Source organism: Branchiostoma lanceolatum, chromosome 8 (genome assembly GCF_035083965.1).
Source record: "Branchiostoma lanceolatum isolate klBraLanc5 chromosome 8, klBraLanc5.hap2, whole genome shotgun sequence".
Classification (NCBI taxonomy): Eukaryota; Metazoa; Chordata; class Leptocardii; order Amphioxiformes; family Branchiostomatidae; genus Branchiostoma; species Branchiostoma lanceolatum.
The window spans coordinates 7,578,075-7,599,562 of NC_089729.1; the positions used below are offsets into that span (position 1 = coordinate 7,578,075).

General features: G+C 42.0%; 2 protein-coding genes across 2 annotated transcripts in view; both read left to right on the forward strand.

The window, feature by feature from the left end:
- The window catches only part of LOC136440544 (uncharacterized), a 41,097-nt gene extending 37,950 nt beyond the window's left edge, over nucleotides 1-3,147 (forward strand). The window contains exons 41-44 of the mRNA XM_066436598.1: nucleotides 133-258; nucleotides 930-1,023; nucleotides 1,456-1,616; nucleotides 2,086-3,147. Coding sequence (XP_066292695.1) covers nucleotides 133-258; nucleotides 930-1,023; nucleotides 1,456-1,616; nucleotides 2,086-2,259 — 555 coding nt within the window. The 3' untranslated portion in view covers nucleotides 2,260-3,147. The remainder of the gene's footprint in view (nucleotides 1-132; nucleotides 259-929; nucleotides 1,024-1,455; nucleotides 1,617-2,085) is intronic.
- A 3,219-nt stretch (nucleotides 3,148-6,366) lies between these two features.
- Nucleotides 6,367-21,304, forward strand: LOC136440545 (uncharacterized). Its single transcript, XM_066436599.1, has 19 exons — nucleotides 6,367-6,544; nucleotides 11,966-12,056; nucleotides 12,283-12,363; nucleotides 12,631-12,691; nucleotides 12,916-13,062; nucleotides 13,868-14,248; nucleotides 14,560-14,733; nucleotides 15,299-15,340; nucleotides 16,024-16,150; nucleotides 16,731-16,830; nucleotides 17,008-17,100; nucleotides 17,608-17,716; nucleotides 18,123-18,215; nucleotides 18,380-18,627; nucleotides 19,161-19,365; nucleotides 19,700-19,777; nucleotides 20,106-20,243; nucleotides 20,590-20,714; nucleotides 21,059-21,304. Exons 2-19 carry the CDS (start codon nucleotides 11,979-11,981, stop codon nucleotides 21,302-21,304), a joined length of 2,526 nt encoding a protein of 841 aa, XP_066292696.1. The 5' UTR covers nucleotides 6,367-6,544; nucleotides 11,966-11,978.
- The last annotated feature ends 184 nt before the right edge of the window (nucleotides 21,305-21,488 follow it).

Consider the following 21,488-nt stretch of genomic DNA (forward strand, 5'->3'; position numbering starts at 1 on the left):
AGTGTTTCTTTCTCATACAACATAGATTTTGCTATTCTAGTGCAGGCCGAAGATAAGTGTCCCTGATGTCACAGATGTTCACGACCAGTACTATTTGCTTCAAATAACTAAAGGAAAGATTTTTTCTTGAAGGTTATCATCATTATCACGGACGGAAAGGTCATGGATGACGAGGTAATGCTGAAAGCGAGACAGGATATAAAAGACGCAATGATCGGTGCTGTGGGGGTGGCAGGCTACAAGTTGAAGGAATTACAAGTAAGGAGAAATAGTTGTTGACTTAGAGTGCACATAGATGCTTTTGAAATTAACAACCTCATAGAAATGGGGGGATAGCAAGATGGCGACAGGAGACTGTATATGAAATGAAATGAGCCTCTGTATGTTTAACACAATCTGCATTAATTCCACTCTCATACATATGCATGTCAAACTTATTCAAATAACGGTGCATGACGTGTCTACTCAATTCGAAAGTTAGCCTACGTATGTTAATCTACAGTTGTACTTGAACACAATCGTTATGTTGTTCCATGCATAAATGAATGAATAAATGAAAGGCCTTTATTGCACGTTTACGCTCTTACAAGCTGAGTGCAGGTCATGGTGATAAAGCAGGTCTACGTACAACTAAAGTATATGAATATGGTATTCTACCACATCTACAATGGCTAATAAATACTAGTATGTGTGAGTTCAACTTCAGCAAACATGCAAACAAACAAACAAACAATCAGTCAGTATGTAGTACGTTGCGAACAGTTTTGTAATAGATTGTAGCAGTGGTGGACAAGATTTGTTTTTGACAATAGTTATTAGTGATTAGCCCAATAGAGGATGGTGATGAGTTGTTGTATCTTCTCGCTTCTTAAGACAACGGTAAATGCAAAGACAGCTGGGACTTAATCAATGTATGTAATACCTTTCAGGCAATGGCGACAAGTCCGAATTTGGTGTTTACGGCAACTGACTTTGACCAAATGGACAAGATCAGGGACACAGTTCTGGATGCCGTTTGCAAAGGTACAACTTTTTTTCTAGACTATCTCTTTGGACTCAACCCGAGCATAGCGCATACCCTCCACCAACCCTTCCGGATGAAAGCTGTAGAAAAAGCAGTTTAGGTCTCCGACCCAGTTTCTCCTCAAGGTCAAGAGCATAACAGAGATGAGGTCCAAACTACCTCAAAATATCGACACTGAGACCCTCTAGCTCTAAACATTAAAACCGAGTCTCCGCAACTATCGAAAACAGAGAGAGACGCGCACGTATCTTATGGTATCTTATCTTATGTACAACACTGGGCAAAACCCATTGTAGATATCACGCACAGGGGTGATAAAAGAGGTGCACGCCTGAGCGCGGCCGATGAAGATGGTGGTGGTACCATGCCCGAGGATCGCCTGTCAAGTTCAATAACACATCGGCGTCTGCTCACATCGGTATTTTCTCCAGGTCACAGCCGCCGCGACATCGCATGGGAGGTTGACTCCAACCTGCAGTACCTGAAGGACTCGGCAGTGGAGCTGGTGGACCAGCTGGAGAAAGTGAAGGAGCAGCGCCTGGTCGGGCGGAGCCTTGAGGAGGACGAGTACGTGGCCGTCCTGCTGAATAAGGTACGCTCCGGGAGAACGTAGTCTTTCATACCCGTGTATGAGGAACGATTCCACTAATAGGCGTTACTCTGAAAGTTTAAACACAGACCATGGCTTGAATGTCTCTACTTTGTCTATTGAAAGTAATGGAGAACATGGTTGTACACTTTAATGAGATAAAATGTTAGCGTACTAAGTTATATGCTACTATTCCATATTATCATTGTTATAGTAATCAAGTTTATTGAGTTTATTTCATTTTTGTACGTCTCACAGTGAAGTTACTAACTTAAGTTTAGTACCACGTTATCGCCTCAACCTCCATTGGCATCTGCTCGTTGCCAGTCCTACAAGCTCTAGGTTTGATACTGCAGTCTTTCAGGTTTGCCTTCACCTGGTCTTTGAACCGCTTCTGTTGCTCTCCCACGGTCCTTTTTCCTCTGGAGAGTTCGCTATAATGAAGCCATGACGGTCTGTGCTTGTGTTCCAGGCGCTGGATTCCCTGTCCGAGCTGGAGGAGGGGCTGGAGAAGAGGGGAGAGAACGAGGTCAGCTGGGCCGTCCTGGAGGATCTGAGCAGAATCGGTGATCAGCTGAACTACATCCGGGACATCGCCGTGCCCCTGGAACTCAAGGAAGTTCCCGAGATGGAGAACATTATTTGATTGGTTGATTGCTTGATTGATTGGTTTATTGATTGATTGATTGGTTCATTAATCGATCATGTAATTTGTATCTTTGTCATATTTTTTCTGACCCATACCTCTTCTCTCATGACCTCAATGAAAAGTGTTATTTCATGAACGAATAAAGGCTCAAACACATAAAAAAATAAACACACAAACCAACCAACCAATCAACCAACTAACTGACCAACAAACAAACCAACAAAAAGTAGTATGTTAACTTTTTTTAAATAGATTGTAGCAGTGGTGCGGCATGCTCAAAATTTGTTTTTAACAATAGTTACAAATTAAAGTTATCAGCCAAGTAGTGGATGGTGACTTAGCATAAACGTTAGTTGTAGTGTGTAGTTAACAAACTTGTTTAGAGACAACCCGTTATCAAATATGGGGGACTCAAGTTTTTTTCGCTTGCTAGTTGCTTAAAAATTAGGTGACGAATGTATGTAAATGTAGAGGGGCGTACAATTATGACCCTTTTTAGAACAGTACTAATTTTCAGAATACGATATGTGACAAGGTTTAAGGTAGACGAAACAGACGTATATCAATGTAAAGATAAGGCTGGTCGGTGAAAAAACAGCTTAGATGAATTTGCAAGTGGTTTGCTGAGACTAAATGATGTAGAGCCAAGTCTTCTGTATTAGCTAGTGTTCCGTTCATCACTATTAGAAACTCTGTGAGTTAGTGTGGATTCCGAGATGTTCTCCTACCTTTTATTGACAATGGCTTTAGATACTAACCTCGAAATAGAATTTCGGACTTTTTAGGTAATCGATTTGCGCCTTTTCTGAAAGCCTCGCCACTGCACGACTATGCTGTTATACCGGGTGATTCGGGCTGTCTGGTAAATAAAATTGGTTGTGGAAATCTTGTGTCATGTCCTTTGTTGACTAGATCACGCGACTAGCCCAGGGATTGGCCACTTTTGTATTTCAAACTATGATGAATGAGATCTTACTGTGACATTCCCTTCAATACGCGACAATGTCGGTGATTAGGAACTATTTTCATGACTGAAAGAACAAACCATTTTCAACCAGAATACGCCAGTATGGTCAAGGAGAATCCGACCACTTAGATTCTATCTTTAGGACAAATCTTGTCAAAGCGCCGACACAAAAGAGCTTGCATATTGTGTTTACTCGTCCGATGATTCGTTATGACAGTTTGACAGATCATGTGGTTCACCAGGCGTGTGCATTCAGGTCAACGACGATGACATCTAGGGTAATGAACCGTGATGAGCATGCGTCAAAACTCCGCCAGCACAAACTGTCGTACTCCCCAAGCAGAAGAGTGGGTCCGGCGGTTTTTGACGTATTCAGGCGTTTTTGTCGGGCTTTCTACTTTGTCAAGTTTTTGTGAGATAAAACAAAAATGGCAAAAGTATAAATCCCCACAAAAACGCCTAAAAACACGTCAAAAACCCGCCGGACCCACTCTTCTGCTTGGAGAGTAAAACTATGACAGTAAACGCATCTGTTAGTTAGCATCTTGGCACAAATACATATGTATATAATGCATTCTAGCGTTTTAACTTCCACAAAAAGTACGTAGGCCCTTGAACCTGGAACACGTCTTAAAAGGGGCTTCCTTCCTGAGACGTTTTCCTACCGTCTTGCCCCTGTTTGGACTCAAAACATTTGTGCATCCAAACTGTGACCTCTAACCTCTGTCCTAGCTTAACCCAATAAATATGTACATGTATATGAGTTATCGCGAGATTCCGCGGTAACGAAGAGGATTCTGGTGAAATATTGTCAAGGACACAGGTGTCTTCAAAGCCCTGCGGCTATAGTATCACATAATTCGTGTCGTTAACTTATCTAACAACCTAATACATGGTTCTATATAATCGTCCGCGTATTCTGCCTCACAATCCATTCAAAGTTAACTGAAATACATCAAAGTTGCTCAGGCATGGAAAGAAGCAATGAATGGAAACAAAGAATATACTTGTATGCGCAATGAGGCAGCACAAGGATGTCATTCCTCGCTTCATGACGTTTATTTGCGTATTTGTCGTGATTATTACCTCATTTTCCAACTTGCTGTCACATCTTAAAAATCACTCGAATGGCGGCAACAGGTATACTGCATATAGAAAGAACAAACAAGCATGGCTGGGATCTGATAACGTATTTATCCTCCTTTCTCTTCGTAAGGTGACAGTTGATAGGTCATGTGTGCATAATGAGACCTGAGGAGGTGCAGTACTGCCATTGTTCCATCGAGTCAGTCAATAATGTAGTGAAGGCAGCCTGAGGGCTGCAGGTCTTAGAGCTGTCTCGTGAAAAGGGGGCGGGGTCGTAATCACGGATCTGATGACTGAGCAAAAACATCATAGCCAAATACCCGTTCTGTCTTTTTCAGTTTTTCTATACTGATGACGAATTCAAAATCAATCAACGACAGCAGTCATCTGATAAAGTATTAGAACTACATTTGTAACTTTAATTACTCCAAAATACCTTTGCTGAACTATACAAATCTAATTGGATTAGGTTATCTAATCATGCTGTGTACTGTACGGGAATCTGAATATCCGTTTGAAGTTAGTGAAACCGCTGGACAAGGCCAAGCACCATGCTGAGTGGACTTCATAAAGGATCTAAAAATAATCGAGGTACGATTTTAACATTAGCATTGAATAGTGTCTTTTATTTGTCAATAAAGAGTTATCTGATGCCTTACTTAGATATAGATTATTTCTTTATTTCTTTATTTGAGAACTTTACACTGTGAAAGGGAGGGAAAAACAGGTGCCTAAACCTCTTTACAAGTTCCCCTCCCACATACTACCAATGCAAGGACTTGTCCGCAGCCATTGTTTGAACCTCCTTGATGAAACAGAATTTGTCATATGTCATGTCGAGTTATACCAACTGATTTTAAACATCTAAGATATTCCTTGAGGACAGTTGAAAGTGATGAACTCCGTATGTTTCAATAAGCCCAGGATCTATCTCGAGTCCATATCCTATCTTCTTCATATTCCCTATCGTTAGGCATGAAACATGCACTGTGGCCGAATTGCGACGCCTGTGCATGCTCTTATTTTTTAAACGACCTGTGCGTAATACTGTGGGATGACTATAGCTATGCCTACTCCGAAATCACATAATGAAAGGTATCGTCCAGATGTTCTGAGGAAAGAACCCATGGTTGAATGACTTACATGATAAATATTTGAAAGCTAAAACCCTTTATATCCCCACGACATCCTTTTTTCACATGACGCACATTTAGTGGGCGAACACACTGTCCAGCCCCCTCTTGCGGTTCTGGCTGGAAGAAGTGAAGGAAAAATATTAGACTGGCTTTTACGTAAACGAACAAACAAACAAACAGACACACACATTAACGACATACCATCAAATAAGCAAATCAGCAAACAAACAAACAGAGTGTGGTTCAAATTCTTTCCTGCCATTTTCATGATTTTAACCGAAAATCCTTCGACAAAACCCTTATCGGACTAAATTTATAAAGGCCAGCCATTGTCTGACAGTATAGGCTTCCATTGTCCATGTGTCATTGACCTTCTGACAGCCTGTCGCAGCCCCGGGTGTAATGCCTTGTCTAGACACTGTACCATATGGATCTATTTCTCCGTCAAACGGGGAGGTAACATGACCATACAACTGAACAAAATTTACATACACATCAAAAGTAGGTTTGAATTCCTCTGTAACGAATTTGGCGCGTTACCAACATTGGCATGGGATGCATCAGGTGGATGCACAGGGCACAAAAGCAATGTGACCCAATGTCATTCTAGTGTGCCAGTGATTGTTGTTGATCAACTGTATGATAGTTTGAACATCACGTGTTGAGGTAAGGAGAAATGAGAGGACGAGTCCACTCCACTGCTAGGTTACGGGAGGGGTCTTGGTTACACTATTTTTGTGCATCTGCTCATAGATGAGAGGACACCTTTGGATAAACTTTGAGAATGTAAATGTAGCAATTCCTCCTTTTGATTTCGAAAAAATAACACAATGATAACACCACAAAAGCCGCGTTGCATTTATTCTATCGCGTACCTACCCACTCTCCCCAGCCATTTTGTCGGAGTGGTATCTCCCATCTGCGATAGGGACGCGCGTCAGGGATGCAACGAGACGTACCCGACTTCACCAGTAGGGTGCATGCGCGTTTCTCCGCCAGTTTTCCCACGTCCGTTGGAATGAGGGCTAATCTTTAGTTCCAGTCGTTCCTAGTGACACAGGAGGGAAACTTTCCAGGAGGAAGGGGGAGGAAGGTAAGTCAGCTGCGAAACAAACAAAGAAGCCCGCGATTTTGGACTAAAGCGTATCACCAATGTTAGCGAGGTCGTTGGCAAGAAAAGTTGTAGAGTGAGAAATGTCAACGATTCAAACTTTGATTTAACCTTTGAAATATTGTCCTTAAAGCAGTTCTTTACCGTTTTGAAGACGAAAGGGACATCAGAAAGTGACGAAAGGGTTTTACAGGGGGTAGAAAGGGTGATAGATGATGTTTTTGAGTATACGACACAGGTCTTTGCGCTTAAACTGCCTTTTCGAACAATCTGAAGCTACCAGCGTCAATTTCGCAGCTGACCCTTGCTGAGCATGGATGCGTGCACATCTGGGGGGCGTGTACCCAATAGGCGGTTAACTGAATGGTATTGTTCAGGACAAATCTTCCCTTTTCCACCATCTCCCGTGATCATGAGTTTGCGCGTTTGCCTCGTGAGGCGGGTTGTGCCTTTTTGTGTGGCGCTTGAAGTCGGTTGCTATCATTAGCTTAGTATAAAGCTTATAAAATATTTGTTCTTCTGACAGATGTTATTTTTTCTGTTCTGTTTCACCCATAAGGTCAGAAGGCCACGCGCCAAGAAAAAATGGCGGCATTTTGTTGGCTCTTTTTGCTTGCAACACGCACACATCTAAGTCATCTATAGATCGATGCAAGATGCGAATATGCACTCTCAACATTTGCATCATCATCAACTTTGTAATGTCTCTTGTGCTGCTTTACTAGAAAAATGTAGAATGTATTTCAAAATTTAATCCAAGTTTCAAGTCGAACTTCAAAGTTTCTTTCTTCCCCACATTTCACATAGGTGCCAGTCCAATGACTAGTACCTTACACATGAACGTTAGCGTTGACGCGCTTCCTAAACAACGATGATGAACATACAATGCTCGTCAGTGATATCACAGGCAATATGTGACTTAGTAAACACATAATGTTTGCAGTAATTTTGTACTAGGTTACTCTAGAAATCGACTAGGTAGGATTGTAAGTGAAGCTGTTGCAAGAGTGTGCGAAAATGCTAAGTGACATTAGTTGCACAAATAAAGGATGACAGAAAAAAAGCGCCAAGCGATTGAAAAAAAGTTGTGTCAGTTGACCTTACTGTCCTATTGTGACATTACTCTGATGGATTTGGATGGCCGTATTGTAAGGTTTCTGTCTGATGAGATATTGATATTCTCAAAAAGGTGGGTAAATACATGATTTTCAAAGGACGCGTTCTTAGCTTTTTGTACGATTGTTCGTGTCATCGCCACGGGGAAATTTCACTGCAGTTACATTCCAAGACTACAATAGGACATACTGTAAATGCAGAAATGTTCGCGATGGTTTTACGTTCGCGGTTTTCGCATTGAGCTTTCAGCGCGAACTTTTTGGTCACCTATGGCTCGAGCGCTACTATTCTTTCAAACGCGAACTTAAAACCACCGCGAACTTAAATGCATTTACAATATTCCCTATAAGTTTAGTGTAGAAAAAATCGGCAAGCCAAACTGATTTTTTTTAGACAGACCTGGAAATCCATTATCTAATCGATAAGAATATCGCATCTTTATCGACTTCACAATCAACGTTGATAATGTGATTAGCATATGAATTCGAAAGAATAAAGAGCACATCTCTATTGTTCAGCAACATTGTAGGATTTCAACAGTATGGACATGTTTGCACTTAATTGATAAAATGTGGCAAACGCAGCAACTCTAAGAGCCTATTGTGATCTACATATGTAGAAACTGATAACTACTAAGTAAGTAGCAAGGAGGACACACTGATAACCAGGTAAATAACTTTCATTCAATGTAGGTACAAAAGATAATGTCAAATATAGACGGCTCTGTGTCGTTTTTCGAATGCATTATGTAACGTTGGGTAACATAAATTCGCGGGGTACTTAAATTCGCGATTTTTCGAAAACGGGGTATTTAGGGATATGTGCTAGCTGCAACATCAGTAATACCGCTAGAAATGCAAACTTGACAGACTAACGTATTCAGAACACTGTCTGAAAAGCTTCGATAACCATGCATTAGAAGTTGGCTACGTCAAAAACTCTCCGTTTTGTTTTGTTACCCAACGTTACCAACCTACGTACTAGCAGCGCATGTGGTCTAGGTATACATTGTTAGGTCACGGGCTAAATGTGCTCTTTTGCTTACATATCAAACATAATCTAACAGTGTACAATGAAGCATAGTGAATCATATGGGGGTATGGGTTCCAACAGTTGCATTATCATAGGTAGGTGACGTGATAAGTTTGGGGTAAGGGGTAAACCGCGGTGGGTCGACGCTCTTTACACGCATATATAAGCCTTAATAATGACTAATGTGAAATCATCTAACGGTACCTTTCTGAACTGATCAGATGATGGAACCGCTTTTTAATGAAAATTAATATTTTCTTTGGTCATGCTGGTCGCTGAACTGAGCTAGATGGGGAGGGTTTAGGGTGTGTGTGTGTGTGTGTGTCTTTTTCAACTTATAATGGATCCAAGCGCGTCCGTGTGGACAAATTACAGCGTTCTGTCAATGCTGAGAATGCGCTTTTAATACCATAAAGCACTCAGTTTGAAAAAGAAGAAAAATCAAAGCATTTAGGAATCAGAAAATGAGTTGGGAGTGGAGGGATTAAATGTGATATGTAACAACCTGGCAACCTCTCCAATAACCCACTTACTAACTCTTGATCCTTGACCTCTGTCCTAAAATATATATCATACGGCTCATAGACTACAATCACCGAAGGGAACCAGGCTAATAGATATATTGGAAAAACGCAACTAGGAGTGATGTTGACGCTGTATGAAGAGGTAAATCTCTCTTGGAATGGAGCACCCAGCAGAACTTTGAACGCCTGGGTTGCTCAATGAAGAGTTAAAACGTCGGTCAGTTTGCCTCGGGCGTTGTCGCTAAGATTTCAATGCTCGACCCTGCGGTGCTCCAGTGTTCTTAAGCCTATTGTCACCAAATCAAGAAAAACTGGTCCCTTACACACGATTGGTTCTGACCGATTTCTCCAGCGCTGTCTTCTTGATTTAATTTATCTATCCCCCAATCAAAGGTATTTGACCCTTGCACATTTCTTCACATCGTACGTAACGTTACCAGATCGATGTTTGGTTTTCATTGAATATTTTCCATCCCGTCCTCTTTTTCGGTCAGAAGTAAAGACCCAATGAGCTGGACTTAAAATATTCCCAACCTTGGACAAAAAAGCAAAACTAGCACTACAGAATCTTTTAACGCCACTTAGCGACTACAGATTTGACAGATTGCTTAACGAATTTCACAAATAAAACGGTTTTTTGGACGTTTATCATACTTTTTAATTAAGCATCATATTCCAATTATGGAGTCAAGGGCCACACAAATCCAAATTAGGTCGCTAAGCAATCGCCGTATAGTGATAGCCTGTTAACGACCAACTTGTAATAGCATATCGATGCCGCATTGTTTCACTCTTCGTGGCACAGGTTTGTGCTTTACTGTTAAAAATAATTTAACGGTTTTTTATCCGTTGTTGACCTTAAATGTGGTAATGTGATATCTTTTCTCTTCATCCACAAAGGCTACTGACCTGAAAGCTCCCAGATACATTTTCCAACTCAATTGAGTCAGTAACGTTTTTTTACATTCTTCCCAACGTGACCATGGCTGCTTCGATGTTACTCAGAGTGTGAAATGTTTCTAGCAGACAAGATGGGTACAAAACACAAGTAGATGTTGAGTAGTATTGCACGTATGTATATATATGCACAGTGCCCCCAATTCTGTAAATTTTAATTGAGTGCAATCTTACTTTTTATCATCACGTTTGGCCCAAGAAGGTGAAAAAATATATTCAGAATGTGAGAATGGGAGATGAATAATATGCGGAGTAGTACGACTGTGTTCTTGATTTATGTTAGTATAGACTCATCCTCATGTGAAGGGACGCGTATGTAACCGAGGCCGTAGGGCAATGCCCTTGTCGTTAACTCAATCACTTATTCTATAAGTCCTCGCTACTATAGAATGAATGTCAGCAACGTCTTGTCTTTATCAACACTCTATTTTCTAGTCGCAAATGTTTAGAATAGTTAATAATGCCGTTGCCTTTGAGACTCCATCGTTACTTGTTTCCATAATCTTCGCACATATGTTTGTCTCCGGATGACCTGATACGATTTCACAGTCAGACGCGCATTCCAGCTTCACTTCACACATTTTCACCTCAATGTTCGTTGACCCTTAAATGCATCATGAAAATCCGTCAGCTGAACTGTACCATTGTGAACTAACAACAAGAAGGCAGTGTCATTTAAGGTAACGATTAGTTACTGAGTTCATTACCCCCCTCCCCCATTAACACACACATGTCATAATCGTCAGTTTGTCTAGATTTGAATGCGTGAAAGGAAAGTGCCTATGGTTGTGAAGCAAATACCATTTAAAACAAAACCAAAGAACTAGCTGTTAGATGATACTATGATAATAATATAAGTGCATGCAACGAATATTGTGTTTGTCCTCATTACAGAGACTCTTATATCGGCGGCCATTGTTAAATGTAAAAGTTTGTCTGACTTGGTTGTTCTTGTACCATTACGTATTGTTGAGCTTATCATTTGATATCTTCATCATCTAGATGCAAAAGAAAAGCAAGTACAGTACCCACAACACTTGATACTCTTTTCCTTCCGTTTATTTAAATGTCAATGGAGTTCTTCCAAGTTAAGTATCGAGTATTTCAATTACTTTTCTTATACTGTAGTTGAGATAAGTTCTGTTAGGTCACAATTTGCTTCCCTCGCATTAGAAGTAGCCATTGTTGCTCGTACTTAAACAACTTCTGCAACAGTTTGTCTGTACATATGGCTCAACAGCGTGTATTTAGCGCAGTTTCATGGTCTACTATATTATGTTCATACATAGAATGGACCCAAGTTGTACGTAGCTGCACGCAAGTAGAAATTCATATCTGTGGCTCTTGTTAACAACGTCTGTGTGGTTGGACCCGTGTTGTACGTAGTCGCACGCATGTAAAGATTCATATCTGTGGCTCTTGTCAATCTTTGTGTGGTTGACTGCCTTATCTGCGCCCCTGGCAAAACGGCATCATTTCTGTATGACACAAGCGCGCCTTGATTGTAACACCTGGGCAGTGCGGGATTTCTGACGTTACCACATGTTTCCCATTAAAACGGAACTGAAACAACTTGATGCATGATGTTAAAAATGTGGAGGACAACAACCTATACAAAACAGGAGTGTTCAAAATGAAGCTGATTCTAGATTGATCTTGATAAGATCTAATAAAGATGCCAATACCAAGATTTCCAGGCTGTGCGTGGTACTGTTGATCTTCAAAAGTAGTCATAGTTTTAAAGTAGACATTGAATTCATTGTGTCTTTTTCAGAGGCGCAGTCAGAATGGCATACAGAAGCGCCGCCTTGCTGTTGGTGTGCATCTTGCACTTTCTGGTGCAAGTGGGTGACAGCAGGTCTATTGTAAGTCTTAACACTTATCTACATCTTGATTTCCGACGACAATTCTTCAACATACAAGGGGAATTTGAATATTCTTATCATAGCCTAGACATAATGTCATTCTTATTGTAACACCACATGTACAGGTGACGTTACATTAACCTGTGCATAATTAATATCAACATTTTTGCATTGCTGTTTTCCATTCATTTGTTCACGCTTTACGTGCGATTTACGTGTGTTTTAGTACAAGGTGAAGAAAGAGAGCTTGGATTTGAAGGAAGCACGAGATGAAGCTGCAGCACTGAAATACACAGCACAGAAAAGAGTGAGTCTCAAATACTTATCAGTTTCCAACTCTGTTGAACGCTAGATTCTTTACAAGGAAGACAATATAGCGATCGGTAAAATCGACAAAATTACAGTGTCCTGTACTCATGTACTACCTGTACTCAATGTAAAACTTACGAATAAAAGGTAACAAATCATGGCCCCACCTTGTACTTGTAAAATTGGGAAAGCAAAAAAAGGATCCAGACATCGTCAAAGACTGATCTAGTACATACTTTCCCTTGATTCCTCTTGTTAATTTCAGCAAACTAAGCTTGTGGGTGGCAGCAAGGACGCCCTACACGACCACCAAAAGCATGGGCAAGGTAAAACATCACTTTCGTGCTCTTTTGCTTTGATTTGTTTAAGTCTGTTTAAAAAGTTTAGGTATGTAAAAGATACATGTTTAATTGCCTTTTCATTTTTTATTATGACATAACTTGACGTGCAAAAGGCATAATGAGGGAGGGTATTTTAATCAATGCCTTTCACTATATTGGCGGAAGTTGACAAACGTATACTGACATCATGGTTTCGTCTGTTTCAACAGCGAGTTTCTCGTCGTCCAGTCATTCATCCTTTTCATCATCATCATCATCATCGTCGTCATCATTTTCGTCTTCATCGTCATCATCCTCATCCTCATCATCTTCATCCTCATCATCCTCATCCTCATCGTCAGGAGGAGCTGCCGCAGGTATGGTACCCTGAGTCTAGTCTGTAACACCGTGATCCACGGCTACACACTTTCCAATGAGACGCATTACTTGTGGTGGCTTCATCGATCCATGCTATTGTAGTTCCTCCATGTAGGATTCATCATTGATGGAAACATTGATGTGATCTACTGTCCCCGAAGCAACAGAAATGGTGCATGACAATAGCGAGTCATCATGCCCCTGACAGGATGTCCCTGCAGCTAAAAAAAGAAGCCTCACAGTTGAGCGCCTGGGTTCAATTAGTTGGTAACTGGAAGGCACCGGTTCAAATTCTGGGAAGGGCATCTCGGTTGGGGCTGCACTCGTCTTTTGGAAGGGACATAAGATGGGAGTCCCATATATCCGCGCAGTTGTCTCGAGCACGTCAAAGGAAATGGCTAGGAACCCCTCGCTGAAAGAAATATACTCTCTCTATATATAAAGATAATAAAAAAACGGCAAGGAAACGTGCTACCCCATGTGCAACTAGGGACTACAAGGGTCGAACAAAGGGACGAACGAACCAATGCCACTGACAGGCACTTTGATGTTGACATAGATACATACACGTTACATACAGTGTCTTAATGGATGTTCAGGTGAACAATTGAGCGCCTGCTAAGTTGTATCACTTGGTTAAAGACGCATGTGACGTCAAAATGACGTTCTATACTGTAAACCCCCCTCTATTTTAACATGACTTGCTTCCAAAATCTCTACCAACATGGTAGCGGCGCCAACTGTTGATACTTACATTATGTGTACCTTGTGACGTTCCTTTTTGCGTGCAAACCTCCTATTCAGGTGGAGCAGCGGGGGGTGGTGCGGCTGCAGGGGGTGCAGCGGGAGGAGGTGGCGGGGGTGCCGAGGCGGAAGGGGGAGGAGCTGAGGCCGAAGCGGGAGAAGCCGAAGCGGGAGAAGCCGAGGCCGAAGCGGGAGAAGCCGAGGCCGAAGCGGAGGAAGCCGAGGCCGGAGCGGAGGAAGCCGAGGCCGAAGCGGAAGAAGACGAAGCTGGAGAAGCCGAAGCCGGAGAAGCCGAAGCTGAGGGAAATGACGAACTGCTCGGTTGCTACAAAGATTTGTTCATCTTCAGGCGCCTTCCGTACGGACAGCTGATAGATGACGAACTCATGACGAACGCGTTCTGTGCCGATCACTGCAGGGAACTTAACCACGAATATTCAGGTATGTTTTCCTTTCATACTGAACGCACAGAAAAGTGATGCAGATTTTTTGAGAGTTTGAAGTAGAATAATTCAGAAAAGGGGTTGGCGAATCGTCATGACATTTGGTATGTAGATAGTTAAGTGATCATGACTGACATCATTAAATGCTTAATCATGCAAATCATGATCTAATTTTCATAATTGTGAGCTCTTATGTATACGTTAAGGTAGTGTGCTTTGTCTATTGTTCATCTATAGATCATACAATGGAGATTAGTGCGAGGTCCTGTACTTAGTCAGCCGATAGATTTATCTAATGCTTTACCTCAGGTACTCAGTACTACTCGGAGTGCTACTGCGGCGACGCAACAGAGTTTGCCGTCATGGAGAAAGTCGACGATGCGGAGTGCGACACGCCGTGCCTGGGTGACGAGTCCCAGATGTGCGGAGGGGAACTGCGGTTGAGCGTGTCCGCAGCGAAAGGGGCAGCCGCGGCGGGAGAAGGTAGGTCTTACTTCCTTCATGATAACTGGAGAGATGAGAATACGTACATCAGTTATAGAATCTGATGCTAAGTAGCCTGGGTGCCATCCTATTACTACGGGGATCCTACACTCGCTGATTTTTTCATGGTAGCGAGTGCAGGAGCCCCGGTAGTAATCGGACGGCACCCAGGTTAGATGCTATAAGTCATATGGCTAATACAAGACATAGTCACTGTGTTGTGCACAGCAGTTTCCTCGGCTGATGCAAACAGGTATAACGTCAGATCTTGTATTGTCCAAGCTGTCCTTCTTGTAGCTTTCTTTCGTAACGGGGCGTATCTTATTCTTAAGGAATATGTTGCCTAAATGTCCTCACTTTCTGTCAATCCCTCTTGGGCAGCGTTTTGAGGCATATAAAGTAGTGTCGAACTATGTGCGTTAATGACGATATACATTGCAAAATAGACCAGTGAAAAGCCCTTACCTACCTTACATTGAGCTGCCTATTTTCCACTCTTGCCTTCCCCATCCCAGTCAATGGGAAACTGTCATTATAAACCATATTTTGCTGCTGTCTTTTTCAGGCGAATTCAACCTGGCATCTATCATAGCATTCATGAAAGACGGTAAATATATTCAAACTTAATGCTAACATTCTGATTAGGATTATGAATATATGTTGACAAGTACGATGTCCCTGTGCCATCTAACAGTAAATATGACTTTCTGTTTTAGTATGTTTTAGAATCTATTCACGTTTACTTTGAGTTCTGCCATTCTAAGGGCAAGAGTTGCTATCAAACTTTCTTCTCCCAATCAGGCAGTTAATCTTGTGAATTAAATGCACATCACATAAAGATGAACCTATCTTTCACAATGGGCCGAGCATGAGCTTGGAAGTTGAAAGTTTGAGACTACCTTGATGTTTCTTTATGTCACATATAAAGCCATAAATCCTTTATTCAGCATATCTAAATATTTTATTTCCAAAACTTGGTACAACGGTATTACTAAATATGACAATAATACACTCATTAGGATGTTTAAAAATGAAAGTCTTTATATAGTAAACAACAAATGTATAAACTACCAAATACGAAAACTTTTGTCACACGTGTAACTCATGTATGATACTCCGCCTTATTTCATACTCCGACATGTCACTGTATGTTGTGTTGTACATGTACTAGCTTTTAATATCCAGGTTTTGTTATTGAAATGAAATGGGAAAAAAATGTTTCTTGCAAACTGTTGTATGTTTTGTTTGCTTTCTCATTTTTCATTTGTTTGTTTGTTTGTTTGTTTATAGCAATCTGGATTGAGGCCAAGGCGGAATGGGCCGTGGAGTTCTCCGGAGAGGCGTCCGCAGGGTTCGAGGTCGCTAACATACTGGACGGGAGTTTGGACACTTATTGGAATGCTGAAGGACTCGACAGGTAGATCATTTATCATTTAATATAAACATAGCAATACCCGTTATCCAATAGTCGTCTTGATGTATCTGTCGATTTATTATACTCTGTGACCTGTCGTCTTAACAGTCTAATCTGTTGGTTTATATTTTGTGGTTAAACCGAAATGATTCCCTTTCCGCTAGCTGGACGGCGATCACCGAGCGCCCAAAAGCGTATTTGTGTAACCCTTGATTTTATGATAAGACGGAAGATGTAAAAGTATGATCTGAATGACAACAAATACACAAGAATTATAAAACAAAAATTTTACAGATCGCTCAACGAAAGATCTTTTTCTATGAAATTCGTTGAGCGATCTGTAAAATCTTAGTCGCGCAGTGGCCGCAGCCTCTTGTGAAAAGAGGGTGTAACAATGCAGTCACTAGAATCGCTATTGTGCTAATAGTCTTATATCGCCCGATCTATGCAGAAGGAAAAGTTTCATAGATGTTCACAATCTGCTCTGTTGTTTGCTTCGTTCCCACCATTCTTTTGCTCAAACCCTTGAATACCGCTATGTCGAGAATTACATGTAAAGTTGAACACCTGTATCTTGGTCTAGGTATTTTAACGCCTGGTATGTCATCTTCGACTTTGGCACCGTGTACACTCTGGACAAGATTCGCATTGTCAACTTCGGCGACACCGAACACGACATCAAGGTTTGTGTGTAGAACTCAAAATGTGGTGTATGCAAGGTCAAGGACCGAAATCTAGTCTAATCTTCACATGTTGTGTCCATTACCTTGGACGAATCATCACGTTGAATAAAGCGCAATATCGGAGCGAGTGCCTAGGGTTTCCTACGTGTTGATATAACGTTACACACACCATTTCAGGCTTTCACCCTGATGGTTTCGACCAGTGCTGAGTACGAGTGGACTGCTGTGTTAAGCGTGGATGGTGTGGAGGGAGGAACCAAGAAAGAACAGGTAGGGCAAATGCACCGCTTCACAATAGAATTTTCGAATCTATTGGATGGTTAGAAGCAGATTGTGTACAATGGGAATCAGTCTTGAATCGATGGAGAAGGTGGTAACATCAATTCTTCGCATTCTGTTATAGTTTCCCTTGCATTCCCATCTTATGCTACGGTCCTATTTCTAATGCGGGCCCGGGCCGGGCTGTTTGCTAAAACGAAAAATAAAAGACGCACATCAGGAAAATACACAATACATGGTTAGGAGTAATTTTTTTTAAAGTTTTGTGTCTTTTGTTGTCTTTTAAACCATTTTTCGTTACCACAAGCTGCCCGGTCGGGCCCCGGATTTGAAATGGGACCGAAGCATTACACCGATAACTTGATGTGGTGGGTGATACATGATTGCTAGATTGCTCAAGATACAGCGGGTGACATTTCGGAGCCATCAAAAAGCCCACGGCGATGGTCAATTAAGATATGTGTATGCCATGACATGTTCTGCTCTTCCTTTAACTAGGAATACGCCGGGTTCATCGGATCAGGACAGTTCTGGCGCCTGACGATCAGCGCGACGTACGGCGGCTTCCAGCCGTACCTCGTAGCGTTCGACTTCTTCGGAGTTGAAGGTAAAATGTCCGAGACGATGACGATACGCATATAGTGAATATATCATCAAGGCAACGTTACGTGGTTTGTAGTTATTGACATGTGTAAATTGCGAAGACTGTTGTGAGAAAATTAAATTTCATACTAGAGCAGTCATCAAAGCATTCAGACTGACTATGAGCATCAACTTTCCTATCATGTCAAGAGAATGTTGCATGTTGAATGTCTTTATGATGTATAATCGACAGCTGGAAGAAGACGCACTTTAGAGGTCAATTACATTTGTCTCGACCATCACCCTAAGTCTTCTAACTGAGTCTAATGGTTGCTTTTATGTACATGATAAGGTGCATTGCTGATGAAATGGATGAATGGAGCACAATAAGAATGTGTTGACACATAAATTTGACTTCTTTCACTCTACAGGCGGCCTCCCAGACGGCGTTGACATTAATGAATTTAGCCTGGAGACGGATGCGGGTTTCAACATCGGCGGTGTGGTAGACATCGTCAACGAAGGTACAACGATAGCTCCGTACTGCTGAACATTTTTGTAGTATACCATTCTACCGTACTCCAGGTCTTCATTTGAACATAAAACCGTTCTTGTTACAACATCAACTTCAACGGAGGCAAGGCTAGCAGAAATCAATTTATCGAAAATTGTTGCTTCTTTTTTTTAGTATCATCTGCTACCTGGCTGGTCGGGCAGACGTCCTGGGCTGTGGAATCTTCAGGCGAGGCAGAGGAGAGGGACGGGGTCGTGTTCGACGCCGGGGCGACCCTGGACAGTGACCCCGACACCTACTGGTCAGCCGTCGGTCTGGACCAGTTCTACAACGACTGGTTCATCGTTTTCGACATGGGGGCTGTCTACACTATCAGCGAGTTCCGCATCACCAACTTTGGGGACACTGACCATGATGTTAAGGTTGGTCAATCAACTGTTTTTTATATTCTTATCCAGTAGCACTCCTTCCTCAGCAAAGCTATTGATGTCCATCCATCTCGTAGATTGCACTACACCAGCTAGCTAATAGGACATCCAAAATGTTATTGTGTAAACTTTGTTAAGGCATGTGTGGTGAACATTAAGACTTAGTGTAAGTAATGGTATGACGGTGCGGAGAACTTAGTTGTAGACATGACGGTGCTTACGCAGCAATATAAATGATGATCTCTTGGCATGCAATCAATGGGTACATTGCCGGCATGCCACACTTGCTAATCACACATTAATAACGATAATAACCTTTATTGTACATTCATGCCCAAGCATGGGCTAAGTACAGGCATATAGGTACAGAATACATGGCGATGTTCATATAATTAGAGACAGGATTTCTAACTAATCTAAAACAATGGTTCTAAAACTACACTAATTCATAGGTTCGGCTTCTTCTCGTCTCTTTGTGATGTTAGAATTACAAGTTGACATTGTACCAACCGTCTCTCCCTCGCTAGGCTTTCTCCCTGCTGGTATCGCTTGCCCCCGCGCCTTACACCTGGAACACAGTGCTGTCCGTGGACGGTGTGACCGGAGGGTCCAGGGAGCCCCAGGAGTACAAAGGTTTCCTAGGCATCGGCCAGTATTGGAAGATACGTGTCACTGCGACATACAGCGGGTTTCAACCGTACATCGTTGCACTGGACTTCCTTGGTGTGAAGGGTAAGTAAACAGATTGGTACAATATATGTTTCTTGTTTAATGTTACTGTATCAAAGCCGGCAGGAAAAAAAGCTATTTTGAATTACTACAGTAACTACAACAAAATGTGCGTGTGCCAATATTGTAAAAGAGTATCACGATTGCATCCATGTCTTTATTGTACATGCATTATTCATATAGATGCGGTCAAAGTTACCGTCAGTACGTGATACAGTTGACACGAAAGACATTCTAATTCCTAATCGTTGCGTACATCAGCATGCTACTATGTCTTTGCCCTGTTTCACCAAAGCCTGCTGATTGACAAAACAACCCTACCTTTATTGTTCTCCAGGCGGGGCTACTGAGGAAGAAGACGTAGAACAACTGACGGGGGTCGATATCAGCAGTCTTCTAGCGGTTGGAGAGGAAGGTAAAGAGAATTTACACAAATGATTTTACTTTTAATACCAGTATATTATACATGGTTAAGAGAATCGAGAAGTCATCACGGAGGGCACAGCACAAACGTGTGGCCCTTGTCATCTTATAGACCCCGTCCATATACCTCAGGAGGTGGATTCGGATCATTTATACTAAGATTCGACGAATCGGGATACATTCTGTGCCTGGGCTAGTCGCGAATCCTCGTACGGGGTTATAGATGGTAATGGTTATAGATGGGTTACGTCGTACCTTTTGTAACTCTGTCGCGCTGTTGTGAATTAAGCGATGAATGTTTTGTTTTTGTTAAATTGCAGTGGCCGAGTTTAGCTGGATGGTGGGGAGTTCCGAGTGGGTTCTTGACTCTTCTGGCGAGGCGTACGAAGAAGACGGCGTGACGTATGACGCCAGCATGGTGTTTGACGGAAGTGTGAACACCTACTGGAGATGCACAGGTATGAACAACATCCGAGTTATGCCAGCAAGATGACCGGATATTTTAAATGCCGCAGTTTCTATCCATCTGAAAACATTTGCATGTACATTACATCCGAAGTCGTGTTTCTATTTCATAACGCAGTGGGACAGCTACCAGAGGCAAAACACTCACACTGTCATCAACCGGTATTTCACTGATGAAATTTCAAGTGATGGGAGAAAAAAAGCTCCGGCTCCAACACATTGAATGATTTGATGTAGATGCAAGTCACGTTTCAAGAGATTATGTTTGTATCCTTTACAATATGTACTCTACAAACACAGATGAGCTTTCATGTGAATGTTTGTATCCCTTTGATACAGGAACTGAGAAGAATTTCAACGCGTGGTACATCGTCATCAAGTTCGAACAGGCCTACACGTTGGACAAGATGCGAGTCAGCAGTTTCGGAGATACCAAACACGACATCACATCTTTCGAGCTGCAGGTAGATAATTTGCTTGTGGTGTCTGGCTAGAGGTAAAGATTACATTACATATGGCCGTTATAAAGCGATGGCCATGGTGACCTGTCTATGTGACAACTGCCCTGATGCATGAATTATGATGATACCCTTCATTTGACAAAAGGACGGCCCGATGTGGCTCAAAGGCACGGGAGGAACTAAGGTGTAAGGTAAGGTGCATCATTTGACAAGGAACTGTCGTATTATATAAAGGTAATCTAATGCTACAATTGATAACGTTGGGTACACATGGCCTGGGAAAATATCTAAAGATCTTTGGTATAAATACAAATGTTGAAGAGAATTACCATTTGCTAACTCCATAGGTATCGACGACTGGCACTACAGATGACTGGTTCACTGTTGCATCTGTCTCTGGCCTTCCAACTGGCAGCAACGAAGCCAGAGAATTCGGAGGCTTCCTCGCCACGGGGCAGGTCTGGCGGTTCCTCATCACATCGACGTCGGAGGGCGAGGAGCCCTGGGTGGCAGGGCTGGAGGTCGAAGGGAAACCAGGTGACGTGCATGACTCGTGTTTGTTTTCTGGTCGATATAGGCCCGCGTTTTCTTAATCAACTAAAAAGCGCGTGCATAATCGGGCCATTGTTTCATCGAAATACGCGCTTATCGGTGTTGACCACAACGTTATGATACTGTGTGCTGATGACTAGTGGACAATAGATTCATTTAAGGCCGATCAACATTTACATATAAGTACCACTGTCTACAAACTAGTCATCCAATTGGGAATGCGTT